Source organism: Pygoscelis adeliae, unplaced genomic scaffold (genome assembly GCF_000699105.1).
Source record: "Pygoscelis adeliae isolate BGI_AS28 unplaced genomic scaffold, ASM69910v1 Scaffold233, whole genome shotgun sequence".
Lineage (NCBI taxonomy): Eukaryota > Metazoa > Chordata > Aves > Sphenisciformes > Spheniscidae > Pygoscelis > Pygoscelis adeliae.
Genome location: NW_008824421.1, coordinates 497,432 through 511,412, shown reverse-complemented (window position 1 = coordinate 511,412; position 13,981 = coordinate 497,432). Strand labels below are relative to the sequence as shown.

General features: G+C 42.9%; 1 protein-coding gene across 1 annotated transcript in view; it reads left to right on the top strand.

The window, feature by feature from the left end:
• Positions 1–11,778, top strand: part of SUPT7L (suppressor of Ty 7 (S. cerevisiae)-like) — an 18,247-nt gene extending 6,469 nt beyond the window's left edge. Inside the window, exons 2-4 of the mRNA XM_009320900.1 lie at positions 1,197–1,521; positions 4,044–4,281; positions 7,831–11,778. Coding sequence (XP_009319175.1) covers positions 1,197–1,521; positions 4,044–4,281; positions 7,831–8,093 — 826 coding nt within the window. The 3' untranslated portion in view covers positions 8,094–11,778. The remainder of the gene's footprint in view (positions 1–1,196; positions 1,522–4,043; positions 4,282–7,830) is intronic.
• The last annotated feature ends 2,203 nt before the right edge of the window (positions 11,779–13,981 follow it).

The window sequence follows — 13,981 nt, the reverse complement described above, 5'->3', positions numbered from 1 at the left end:
TGCGTGGTGACATGCAAGTAATGCAGGGTGAGAGCGAGGTGAATCTCAGGGTGGGCTGCGGAAGATGTTGGGCGAAATTGATCAGAAACAGATGAAGGTTGAAATTGTTAGCTTAATTCTGCCATTGGTGCTCAATGAAGTGTAAAAAAGTATATAAATACCATACTTAGCAGAAAGGAAATTTGATTTTTTGACATCAGCATTTGAAGACCGTGTTACTGATACAGGCAAATACATCACATGCATTTAATTGTGAGTTGAGAAATCTGGTAGAAATATGTTTACCTTTCAGAGGCCTTGCCTTATTGCATCTTCTCTTTTTCTTACGTGGAATTGCTATTTGTTAACTCATCTTGATGAAAAATTTGGTTGCCTGACTGTAAATGAATGATGTTTGAAGTGCTCATGTCAGTTGTTCTCCATCTCCTCCACCCTGCGTGGTCTCTCCTTCCCGCTTAGCAACACCGAGAAGAGAGGTCTCAAACCCAAGGCCAGGGAATGCTGCTCTACAGCAGAACCTCTCCAGGCCTCCTCCCAGGGCCTGGTGTTCACTTCGTAGGTTGCATATGGGGATACTTCTTTCAGTGTCGTGCTCAGTGACTACTGGAAACGAGGGCAGGGAAACGGTCTTTTTGGTTACCGTGTACCTTTGTGAAATGCATGTGTATCCCGTTTCTTGCTTTTTATGTGTGTCTTTTGCATTATGAATTCAGATCTTGTCTATCCCAGAAGCCTTTGTATCTGACTATTAGGCCTGTGACATCAGAGATAATAAAGAGGAGAAATGTAATTAACTGAGAGGGGAAATGATTTGCATTCATGTTATTTAAAATGCCTTTTTTTGTTTGTGTCAAGGACCCATTTAATTCACATCTCCAGGAGAAAAGCTCTTGGGTGGGAAGGGAGTTGCTTAAGGGTTCAGAAGATTTGCATCCCACATTCATGAATCACCCAAGGAATCTTGCGGCATTAGAAGGGAAAATGAGAATTGGCAGTGCTGATTTGGAGGGAGAGGAAGAAGGGAAAGCAGATAAACCCTTACTAGGTAGTGTTCATATGTAATGGAGAAGCTGTGGAGAACCCCAGACAATCTGCTTTCCCTTTGTACATCACCTTATTATTTACAATATCTCTTCAACTGATACATTCCTTTCAGTTTCTGGAGGTGTGCTATTTCTGTCTCTTCTGTTTTTTAGAGGAAAAGGGGAGCCAGTGACTGAGCTGAGTTGGTCGTCCTGCCGGCAGCTTCTCTACCAGTCAATGGCCACCATCCTGGCTCACACAGGCTTTGAGTGTGCCAATGAGAGCGTCCTGGAGACCCTGACGGACATTGCCCACGAGTACTGCTTGAAGTTCACCAAACTGCTGCGCCTTGCTGTGGATCGAGAAGCTCGACTTGGGCACACCCCTTTTCCTGATGTCATGGAGCAGGTCTTCCACGAAGTGGGCATTGGCAGTGTGCTCTCGCTGCAGAAGTTCTGGCAGCACCGCATTAAGGATTATCACAGCTACATGCTTCAGGTGAGAAGAGCAGTAGGGACCTGACAGCCTGACAGCACCGAGAAATGTAACCCCAGTACAATTGCTTATTCCTATAGCAAGTCCTGGGTCTTACTGAGGTAAAATCCGATTAGAAAACCTCTTGGGTGTGGAGGGGAGTCATCAAAGAAAAGAGAAACAGGATTTTTTTGACTGGAAGACAGAGCCCCTTGTTTGTGTCCCTGCTGAGGCTAGGAATGCTCTCCTGATGGTTTGTCTGGGTTTAAGAGGAGGCCCCCAACTCTTGAATGGCCCAGACGAAAATGTCGACTAGAGGTAAAATCAGTACTGACTGATTAACTAAATTTTCTGCTTTAATGGGATATTTGGCTGCTTACTATTTCAGAAAACAAGTGAGCAGACAAACAAAAATTACTAGGCTGTACAGTGGCTTGTGTTCGCTTAAGCAAGGGGTGACTTGCTTAAGCTTTAGGAGTATGTCATGGTTTAACCTCAGTTGGCAACTGAGCACCACGCAGCCGCTCGCTCACTCCCCCCGCAGTGGGATGGGGGAGAGAATTGGAAGGGTAAAAGTGAGAAAACTCGTGGGTTGAGATAAGGACAGTTTAATAGGTAAAGCAAAAGCCGCGCACGCAAGCAAAGCAAAACAAGGAATTCATTCACTCCTTCCCATGGGCAGGCAGGTGTCCAGCCATCCCCAGGAAAGCAGGGCTCCCTCACGCTTAACGGTTACTTGGGAAGACAAACGCCATCACTCCAAACGTCCCCCCCTTCCTTCTTCTTCCCCCAGCTTTATATACTGAGCATGACGTCCCATGGTATGGAATATCCCATTGGCCAGTTTGGGTCAGCTGTCCTGGCTGTGTCCCCTCCCAGCTTCTTGTGCACCTCCAGCCTTCTCAGTTGGTAGAGCATGAGAAACTGAAAAGTCCTTGACTAGTGTAAGCACTACCTAGCAACAACTAAAACATCGGTGCCTTATCAATTTTGTTCCCATCCTAAATCCAAAACACAGCACTGTACCAGCTACTAGGAAGGAAATTAACTCTATCCCTGCCGAAACCAGGACAGAGTAGGGTAGTATTGTGCTGATCTCAATTGTCACACAGGTGCTACCTTCCACTCTAGAGGGGACTGTACTTCTGTGGAGAAAGAAGAGGAATTGTTAAATTCCTTGGAATAAGAGGTATCATATAAACGTAGGTTGTAAGAATAAGGGCATGGTTTCTCTTGGTCCAGGTATTCTGTGAAATTAAACATATGCATTTTATTTGAATGATATAAGACTGCCTTTTGTGGACTTGGAGAAATGCAAGGATTTGAAGTGGGAATTTTACTCCTACTCATCAAAAAACAAGACTTGAATCAAGTAAGTAGCACATAACCAAAGGCAAAACCTGCCATCCCTTCCTCCTTGTCATGTTATCTGAGTGCCAGTTGACTCATCTTGGAGCAGCTACCTTGTGCTCCTTTTCCCAGGGTTGGCACCTTATGGCTTACAGAGGCAGTATAAATCAGACACACCTGTAAGTGCATGTAGTATACAAATTGTGACGGACTCTGAGGTTTGTGCATAAAAATAACACCATCAAGATCTGTCTTCATTAAAAACATTTCTGTTGAAAAAAAACAGTTCTGTTCATTTTTGTTCAAATGTTTTTGTTCAGATGCTGTCTCCTTTTGGAATTTGGGTTTTCTGCATCACTCTGCCAATGCGGTTCATTCTCATCCTGCAGCTAGTCATTGTCTTATTTGTTCTGTATCTTTATGCAGGGCTGAGGTCCACAATAGCCTCTGTATTTGGAAGTATATCTAGAAGGGAGAAATAGGCTTTGCTATTCTTTTTCCTTCTTGCTTCTTCTGTTACAAAGCCTTGGGCTTTTCCTGAGCACAGTTCACTAACTGTTGGGATTCAGTGGTATAAACAAGCATTTGTTAGAAGCAGATGAAATCTGAAATTTTTAATTTAATTGCTTACAGTTGTTAAGTTTCTAGAAGTACAGGGTAGTTCTAAATCTCATTCCTGTATTTGTTTCACTTCTCTGACTGGAGAAAACGTCTGTGTTTTTTGCTGTGACTCTGACAGAAGGTACCCAGGCTTTGCCCAGTGGTGACTACAGAGCTGATGAATATCTGAGCTGCTTGGTTTTTAATGCTGGAGTAAATTTGTTACTGGTGAATGGGGGACAGTCTTATAGGTAAAACCAAAGAGTAAGACTGAGACACTTTGCTTTTGTTTCATGCTCTGTTTAAATTTCTGGGCCTCATCATCTCTCTCTGTGAAATAAAGGTGCTCATATTTATCAAGCAGATATGTTAATGGATTAAACCTCTTATTAAAGTCCATTGTTACAAGACAGAGGTGTTCTTAAAGGGGAGGAAAAATCTTTCCTGTGTAGCTGGTAACCTGTTTACTTGTTCATTCAGGTCAGATGTTAATAATATTCTGGGAACAGAGCGCACTGCAATGTAATTGCCATCAGAGTCTCTGAAGTCACTCTGACCTTTCTGGCCTCTTTTTCACCCCCACTGATCTTTGACAGGTTAGCAAGCAGCTCTCTGAAGAATATGAGAAGATTGTCAACCCTGAAAAGGCAGCAGAAGACACAAAGCCTGTGAAGATTAAGGAGGAACCTGTTAGTGATATTACTTTCCCCATAAGTGAGGAGCTGGAAGGAGATCTGGCTTCTGGTGACCAGTCTTTGCCTGTTGGAGTCCTTGGAGCTCAAAGTGAGCGCTTCTCTGCCAACTTGGAAGTAGAAGCTTCCCCGCAGACTTCAGGTAGGGGTTTCTTGCTACTCCTGGAAACAGTCCATCAGCAGTTCCATGTGATCTTGTTTCCATTTTTAATAGCAGATCCCAATGTGAGGAAGGAGAAGGAGAAGAAATTTTTAGGATTTAGTGAAAAGATTTGGATGGGAGGGAAACCCTTGCTTGCTTTTGCAAATACAAACCCAAAGACTCGAAGGTATCAATTACAAGGATTTGTTAAATATTTACTCCATTCGTGGACCCTGTAGAACACAAAATGCTTTATATGGTGTTTCTTTTTAGGGGATGGTTAAAGTTCTTGGTTTTGTTATTGGTGTGAGGTAGATTGTTTTTCTACAGTGATGGCCCAAGGGCTTTATCGTTGTTTTCTGAACTAAAGGTATTTACTGCAGACTCGAGTACTGCTTTTTTTTTTCCAGTCTAATGTAACAAAGACAAAAATAACTTTTGGGTTTATATATATGTATATATTTTAGTTTAAAAGGGACTAGAGTTTTATCCTTATTTCTAGTAAAGAGAGTACTGGATATTTTTTTTTTCTTTTTTTTTTCTGGGTAGTTTTGGATTCTTGTCCAGAGATTCATGTTACTGAAAAGTTGAAGGCCATGTTCCTTGTGACTGGAGTAAGTTCAAGACCCTATATAGTTAGGTACTGAATGTGTTATGGAAATACTAATGATACTTGGTGCAGTCCTCCATATTCAGAAGTCACCCTGGTAGTGACAATCATTTTTTATGAAAGCTTATCAGTGACTTATGTGAAATGGGCTCATGGGAGTCTCTCTTATTCTAGCATCTCTACCCCAAAGCCTGCTGTAGTTAGCTGAGGCTGTGGAAAGTGAAATGGTGAGTGAAGTAGTGGGGTTATGGAGACTGCACTCTTCCTCAAAGTGTCATCCCTTGATGTTGGCATTGAAGCACACTGGTGGCCAGCATGGGAGAATCTGCTACTGCTGTGCCTTTTCTGTATCTATATACAAGTTTTACTCTGTGCACTGCTTAGTAGTGCTAAATTCTCTGGAAAATGAAGATGACATTCTTCTCCCAAAGAAAGCCAGTTTTGATTTTTGTTCAGAACCTTCTGAACTCTGGCAATCCCTGCAATAATAACTGTTTCACTTAAAAATCTGGTTAAAAACAATGAAGCCTGTCCTCCTGTTAACCCTAAACTAAGTAGCATGTATTAGTGAGGTTAGAGTATACCTCTGAGTCCATTAGTTGTTTTTTTTTTAAACAGCACATTCTGCTGAGTTTTAAAAAAACACAAATCCATCTGATGTTTTTCTGGAAGCTCATATTGTTTTCCATAGTACCTCTGAAATGTGAAGTGCTCGCATTTTTGTGGGAGAGGGAACAGCAGACTCCTCTGGCCCATGTGGGGTTGCGAGTGATTCATCTGGAAACTTTGCATTAGCATCTACCACTTGAGACCCAGAGGTTAGCACACTAGCTGTATATTAAATGCCTCTTGCCTCTCTGATACCGAATTGATGTTTTCTAATTAAGAATACAAGTGCTCTGTTCCTCCCTGAAAATCCCTCTTCACTTCACAAGGGCCTTTGGAAATCTCATCCCTGTGAGAAGTCCCATTCTAGAGCTGGGCAGGCTGGAGAGCATAATATCGTAAGGAGTGAGAAAAAGCTGCTGCAATTAGGACACCACCATCTCGAAAATACAAGTGTGAGGCCTGTAGAGAAGGCAGCAAGGCTTCAGTGTCTGAGGGCAAAACTGTCGTTACAGTCTTCCGTGTTCTGCTTGTGTTTCTGCTTATGCCTGACGTTGGGGTTGTGGGTTAGCTGCTTAATTTCATTGCAGTTGGGGAAATGGAGGCAAAATTGGGGACCTTGTTCCTCCACCCAGCAGGATAACATGAGGATTAGCTCATTTGTAAAGTACTTTGAAGTTAAAGTGCTTTGAAGATGAAACATCTTGTGTCAATACTTAAGTACTTTTAGTCATTAGTGACACTCTCAGTGACAGGTGATAGAGCTGAAAGGAATAAGGCTGAGCAATGAAGCGCAATTCATGAAAGAAAGACACAGTTAAGTTTAGTGAGCATCTTTGATTATTGTGTAGACTGGAGCTGCAACTCTGTGGAACTGATAGCGTTTTAATGATGTGTCCATTGTTGTTGAGAGGAATACATTTACTTATAATTAACATAAAAAGGACTTTTCATTAAGGCAATTGGACACCAGCAAGCGCTTTCATTCTGGCTTGCTGTCTAACTGCCGAGCTAACATAGGCTGTGTTACCACAAAGGTCTCCTAAACCCTGGTTTGGGCTAAGCTGCTCTGGAAAAGATTCCTGACTCCTTCATAAGAGAGAATTCTCAGTACAAACATGTGGTGGAAGATTTGTTCTCTGTCTAATTGCTAGTAGTAAGGGACTATTGTTAGTAGTATATTGATAATAGGGAATAGTAATAGGTTTGGCTCAGTACAAGAGGTTTGGTTGTGCTTTCAAACTGTAGCCAAGCTCCTTGAGTCACAAGGTTTGGAAAACTTACTAAAACTGGTTTCTTAGGGTTTTTTTTGTTGTTTTTTTTTTTTTATTTTATTTTCCATGTGAATTTAACCCCACACAAGAGGGACCAGATTTAAAAGTGAGAAGATTTCAGGCTTTGTTCGGTTCTGGGCTGTTTATGCCCATCTCAGCAAGGAGCCAAATTAGTGTATTTTTAATAGGATTTTTGTCTCTCTTAAAACTGTAAATAAGCAGAAATACTGTGATCTATAATTACTGCTCTTGGGGAGAAAAACATTTGCTGTTATCAAGAAATATGGTTTCTTAATCTTGTACAGAAAATCCTCAATCTGCTCAGATTGCACACAAGTCCAGAAGTAAAAAAAAAAAAAAAAAAAAAGGGGGGGGGGGGGGGGGGGGGGGGGGCTAGCAGGGTGACTGCAAGGTTGAGCCAAGAGGGTTTCTTTCTGTTCTGCTGAAGGATGGGATGAGACCTGTGGGTGTTGAGTACAAGGAGGCAGGCAGTCGGGTGGCTGGCTGCAGCTCTGATATCCCTGCATTTCAGTGCTGGAAGTGGTATTTGAGACTGTTCATCTACCTACTCCTCTGCCCTCTCGCTTCACCTCCCCTGCAGAAGTCCAGTATGTCTGACAGCTTAAAGGAGGTTGCTGACTTTGCAAGGACTTCATCATCATGAACAACTTCTGGGCTGCCTCTGAGACGCTTATGCAGTGTCTAGTCCATGTGCTGTTGGTGTACTCATTGCTGCTGAGACACTCCTTCTGGAGAGTGTTGTAGGCTCTTTAAGTTGTTTCTCACAGAGAAAACCACATGGAGGATTGCTGTGAAAGGATAGCATTGTATTTTTTAGAGCGGCAATTACTGGGCTATTAAAAAAAAAAAGCGCCAACAGATTTTTTTATTTATCGTTTCACAATGCTTGGTGTGTTTTGTTTGTTTTCCCCTGAGCCTAGTTCACCTGTAGCTTTGCTTTTGCTCCTTCTTTACCAGTGCTGATGTCCCTTGCATCTGCATGCTGTTTGTAATTTGTCTTTTTACTCAGTTACTACTGTGTGCTTTTTCTTTCTCTAGGGGCTGAGGTGAATGCTTCCCCACTCTGGAATTTAGCACAGGTAAAAATGGAGCCACAGGAAAATGAGGAGGCTAATGTACATGGCCATGCGGTCCTAGGCAGTGATGTCTTTGAGGAACCGATGTCAGGCATGAGCGAAGCTGGGATGCCACAGAGCCCCAATGGCTCTGAGAGCAGCTACGGTTCTCATTCTGCTGACAGTCTGATGGGATCCTCGCCTGTCTTCAACCAGCGCTGCAAGAAAAAGATGAAGAAGATGTGAAAAAAGACAGGCTTTTTATTTAGTTCTGACGGTATGTAATAGACTTGAAACAAACTAAGAGAGTACTGTGATGGCTATGATTCATAAACAGGGCTGGCCCCGGTGTATGAGGGACCTTGCATAAAATCATTATGAGAGGTTTGATATGTAGTGCACTTCAGCTCCTCTCTTTGCTGGCTTCTGTACTTCATCCTGACTCATGAAATTGAAGATCACCCAATGTATTTGATGGTGGCATGGCTTGCTTTGGCAGATAAATGAGGAAGTTACCAGTGGAAAGTAGTTGTGAGGAGATTTGCTAAGTCATAGAATCATTTAATAATTCAGGTTGAAGGGACCTCTTGACGTTTCTAGTCCAGCTCCCTGCTTGAAGCACAGCCAACTAGAGCAGGTTGCTCAGGGCCTTGTCCATTTGAGTTTTGAGTACCTCCGAGGATGGTGATGCCAGACCTCTTTGGGCAACATTTTCCCATATTTGACTACCCTCATAATAAGAAAAAAATATATTCTTGCACCTAGTCGGAATTTCCCATGTTCCAGCTTGTGTTCATTGCCTCTCGTGCTGTCACTGTTCATCTCTGAGAAGAGTCTGACTGTCTTCTCTAACCTGCCCATTAGGTGGTTGTATACAGTGAGATCTCTATTGAGCCTTTTCTCTTCTTAAGTGTGAAGAAACCAAGCTCCCTGAGCCTCTCTTTGTACATCCTGTGCTCCAGCCCCCTAACCAGCTTTGTGGCCTTCCACTGAAATTGCTGCAGTGCCCTTCTTAAGGGGGAGCACAAAAGTGGATGCAATCCTCCAGATGTGGTCTCATGAGTGCTAGATAGAGAGAAATAATAATTTCCCTTGATGTGCTGGCTACACGCTTGCTGACTGTTGCGGGCAACAAGACAGTCTTAAGTCAGGGTATTTCACTGGTTGGGGAGCTGTCGCTGATGATTATGATGACCTAGCAAAGATGCTGTAGGGTGGCCTCACAGTGCCATCAGTCAGCTCCTTCAGTGCCTTCAGATGCATCCTGTCTGGTTCCATGGACTTACGTATGTCCAATTGGCTTAAGTTCTTGCTAACTCAATCTTCCTCTACTGTAGGTAATGCTTTATTCTCACACACTCTGCTAGAGGACCCAGGGACCTGGCAGGCCTGAAGGCAGACCTTATCAGTAAAAACGGGCAAAAAAGGTGTTGAGTACGTCAGCCTCAAAGTAAAAGAGTGCCCTTTGTCACCAGATTGCCTGCATTGTTGAACAGTAAACCCATGTTTTCTTTAACCTTTCTTTTGCTTCCAGTGTACTTAAAGAAGCCCTTCTTCACATTTCTTACCAGTTTCAACTCCAGCTGAGCTTTGGCTTTCCTAACTGCCCCTGCATGCTTGGGCTGCGTCTCTATATCCCTGCTGCCCAGCCCATACTTTCTCCTTTGTGTTTGAGCTCGGTCAGGAGTTCCTTGATCACCTGTGCTGGCCTTCTGCCATGCCTGCTTTACTTTCTGCTCATCAGAAAGGACTGTTCTACTTTGAGAAAGCTGTCTTTGAAGATAAGGCAGCACACTTGGGCCCCTTTGGGAGGCCAGGGCAGTCCCTCATGAGATCCTGCCAAGACATTCCTTGAATAAACCAAAGTATGTTGTCCTAAAGGTCCAGGACTCTGTCTTGTACACGTTTGTCAGGATTTTAAATGCCACAGTTCCATGTCTGCTGCAGCCAAGGCCTTCACATTCTCCACCAATTCTTCCTTGGTCTTGGAAACAAGTCCAGCAGAGCTTCTTCCCTAGTTGATTTCTTAATCATCTAGTCAGGGAAGTTGGTGTGGTTCTCTGGAGAGAATGAAGCAGCTTTTACTATTGGTGTGAGCCAGTACTGGCAATGCAAACTTTTCCTTTGCTCTCATTGGATTGAGTGCAGCAACTTCAGGCTGGCTGAGGTTTTGTATTCAAAGTTGTTATCTTGACAACTTAGACTGAAACAGAATCTATTTTGCTGCTTGCTTTTATGGCTCAGCTGACTGATGGCATTTTTTTTTGTTCTGCACAATTCTCAGTTGATCAACTCAGTCTTTAAATTGATTCAGTAGGTATCTCTCTCGAAAAAGCTAGAATGAACATGAATCAAGAATGAACAGCCACTTAAACTGGCTTTATACCTGTAACCCATTGGGATGTTTGAGGGAGATTTACCAAACCTCCCATTTGTCCTTGCGATTGCAAGTTTATCTTTTGAAAGAATGAGCTCCAGGCATAGTATTTTTGTTTCTGTATAACATGCCTAGCCTTAATTCTTTTTTCCTTACTGTATTTCTCTTCCACTTTATAGAAGTGGAAGACAAACATAGAATTCCTCAACATCTAATAAGAATGTGTGACCACAGGCTTTTATGGACATTGGAGTTAAAATTGTCCATCACATTTTTAAAGGTTTCTCCTGGGGGGTAAATTCTAGCTATTTGAAGCCTGGTCAGTAGTAGAAGAGCATACCAGTGTATCAGGAAATCTTTATTTTGATTCCCTCTGAGCCACGATTAGGCAAGCTGCAATGTCCCTGTTTTCTCACCTGTAAAAAAAGAACAGTAGTATTTGCCTCTTAGAAGTGTGTTTGAGATTTAGTTACTATTCAAAAAAGGCACTGTGATCATTCAGAGAGTTTTGTGAGAGTTGTGAGCTTTTTTTCCATTTCAGTAGGACTGTTGCTGGCTGGAGAATGCTTAGATGGACACTGAAATGTTACAGACCTATATGATACTGGTTTTAAGCAAAACTGCTTATCATGAAGAAGTACAGCACAAGTGTGCTGTTCAACTGCCCAGGTACAAGGAAGGCATTTGGGGCAGTATCTTCTCATTCGGCTTTAGATGTCTGCATCTAAATTTGTTCCTCTCGGCCCCATTTGCAGCTGAAGAGAAATAGTCACTCTTAGGTCACCGTTCATCTGGCCTTGAAGTAAAAGCAGGTCAGATGAATGGCATTTTTAGAAATGTCTGTTTTTCCTTTGTGTGCCCATAAAGTGAGTTCAACTGGACTACCTCAGCTGAAGACATCCACATCGTCGTTTTCTGAGTTAAGTGATCTGACTGTAGCCCTTCCTGTATGGGAATCAGAGGAGACTTCCTCCTGCTGGGCCGGTGCTTTTTCTTTTCTACACATTTAGTAGAGCTTGCCGTTCAAATGGTAGTACAGGGCTAAAAGCAGACTGCCCATCTTACCTAAACCAGCAGATCCAGTGTTCTCCACAACACACAGAATGTACTAGGCTGGGGCTTCGAGGCTCAGCCTGATTTGGCCCTTGTGTCTTTGATACTGTGTGAGAACACCTGTCATTGGGCCTTTCTCCATAGATGCTTTGCCAAACTGTTTTAGTAAAGTATTCTTGAGGCCAGGGCACCTGTACAAAGTCCCTCTCACTGTTCTCCGGAGCTAGAGGACAGAGTGACTGCTGCCAGCATCGCTTGCTCATTTGCAAGATTTCAAGTGGGCTAAAAATGAAAATCTAGTGTTCTCCAGGGCTTTGGTTAAACCTCCTAAGCGTCAATCTTAAGTGCTTTCTTTATATTGCTCACGTATAGATGTTCTGTCTTACTTTTAATTGTGTTTTTTTTATTTCACATTCCTTTTCCACACTCATTTCACCCTGTAACACGTACTCTGCAACAAGCCAAGCCTGAGTGTTTCAAATATATTTAAATACAGTGGAAATTCACCCTCCTTTGATTCAGCTGTGTCGTTGCAGTGTAAGAGAGAAGTGTTATTGATTCTCTTTGGGATGCATGTTTATGCAGAGATGAGAAATGCATCGTCATCGCTTGTACTTTTAAAAATGATGGCAGAGTAAAATCTGTACCTCCTGTTCCCCCATTATGCTAAGTGTTGCTTCTGACATTTGTGTGGACATTTCCTTTTATGCATGTGGAAGCTTTACCTTCTGGGTGAGCCCTTCCCCTCTGAACCTTTACAGTCCTTAGATTTACAGTGGTGTTCATCATGTATGAAATAGTGAAATTTCAAATCTAGCTCACTAAGTCAGCTACCGACAATACGCTCTTTTGATGAATCAAATAAGATTTTGCTAGGTGTTAGTGCAGCCTTGGGCAACTAGTGAGGACTTCACTGACCATGTAATCCCCACATTTTAAGCCACAGTGAGATTATGCAGTGGGTTGGAATGAAGCTGTGCTCTCGCAGTTGTTGTTTTTTGCTGATCGCTGGTAAAGCGCTCTGCCGACCCACCTGCTTCAGTAGTCTGCCGTTTTGTTGGTTCTTTCATCTTTCGCCCTTCTCTTTCAAAAGGTGGGCGGATGGCAGATTGGAATAGTGAGTATTGACCGCATCCATATCCAGTAGCATTGATGTCTTTAGGGATTTATTTTGCCATGGTTGAAATTGGTGGGAACTTTGGTATCAACTCGGAGAGCAAGGTCTGTGAATTACTTGGCTTTTGAAGTGTTTTGCATGGGAATCATACAGGATGGTAGTTGAGAGAGTGCTGTGTATCATATTCCTTTTTCCCTCTAGCAGTACCTTTTTATTCCTTTTGAAGAGTTTTGCCTGCTATCCAAAAAGTTCACTGTATAAATGGCAGTGTAACAACTTTAGTATACAGCTGTATGTCAGACTGTGCTACCTAGTGATTTAATTCCAAGACCATCCGTGCTAATTTGAATATGCATAATGCTGTGCAGAAAAAGAGATGTTTCCTGCATAGAAATTTACAATTTAAAAAGAAAACAGGGAAATAAGATTAGGTAGGGTAGGTGAGGCCAATCTGATTATGTGCTCAATTCTGAGACTAATGCACATGTTATGTGTGAAGGATGTTATACTTAAAATGTTTTTGTACATGCATGTGAATGAAATATGTAACTTTGCTTGTGTTTATATGGAACAAAATTGCTTGGCAATATTTCAGGGTTCTTTTTTTCCTTGCTCTCCTGGAGAGAGTTTCTTTGTAATTTCTGAGAAAATAAAATTAAAAAATTATTCAGAAATAAAAATCCTACCGGTGTTGTGTGGATTTTTTTGTTTGTTTTGAAGAATGGTGCTGTGAATGCACAGGCCAGTGTTGGGGTTCTGTCTACTGTTAAGTGGGATCTGGAGTAGACCTTTTGCAGGCCTGAATAAGGTACCGAGGTGATATCAGTGTTAATGTCACAACTAGGGAGACAAGAGATGTTATTCGAGGATGTGGCCAGAGAAAATGGAAGTCGTCTTTTTCACGTGTGCCGGTGCTAGTGAGCCCCAGAAGTGATATTAGACTGACGGTGCTAGTATTGGTATTCATCTAGCATAAGCAAGTGCTATTTCTGAAGCAACTACTTATATTTACTTCTACTACTTACATTACCAGACTACCTAGGAGCCCTGCTCCAAGCCTCGTGCTTTGCTCTTTTATGTGCTGGTCTACTTGCTCTATATACTCCTTTTTTCTCAGGGACTGCGTTAGACTGCAGTGAATGAAGCACAGCGTATTTTCCTCTCTGCTCTGCCTGTCACAGTAGAGCTGAGGGAGGATGTTTGATGCTTGATAGCCCTACTAAGCAATTGCAAATAGCGCACCATGAATTAGGATATAGGCCTGTGTTGCTTGCCAGGAGAGAGGGAATGATAACCATAGTGCTTCCCCTCACCCCTGTACCTGAGAGACTGCTGTCCTCTGAAGCCTGTACTACTGAATTAATTTCCCAGTCCGCGGGCGAGTCTGGGGCTGTGCTTTCCACTTCCCTGGCAGGGCTCGGAGGACAGCAATGACCCATTCGGATTGCACCCCACCAGATGAAAGCCCGAGCCCACTTGCATCCCAGTTCTACCTCCCTCTGCTCCAACAGCTGAAGTGCCTGTGCTGCGTCAGCCTTGAGTGCGCAGGCTGCCGGGAGCCTTGATGACAGATGATCTCAGTGGGGG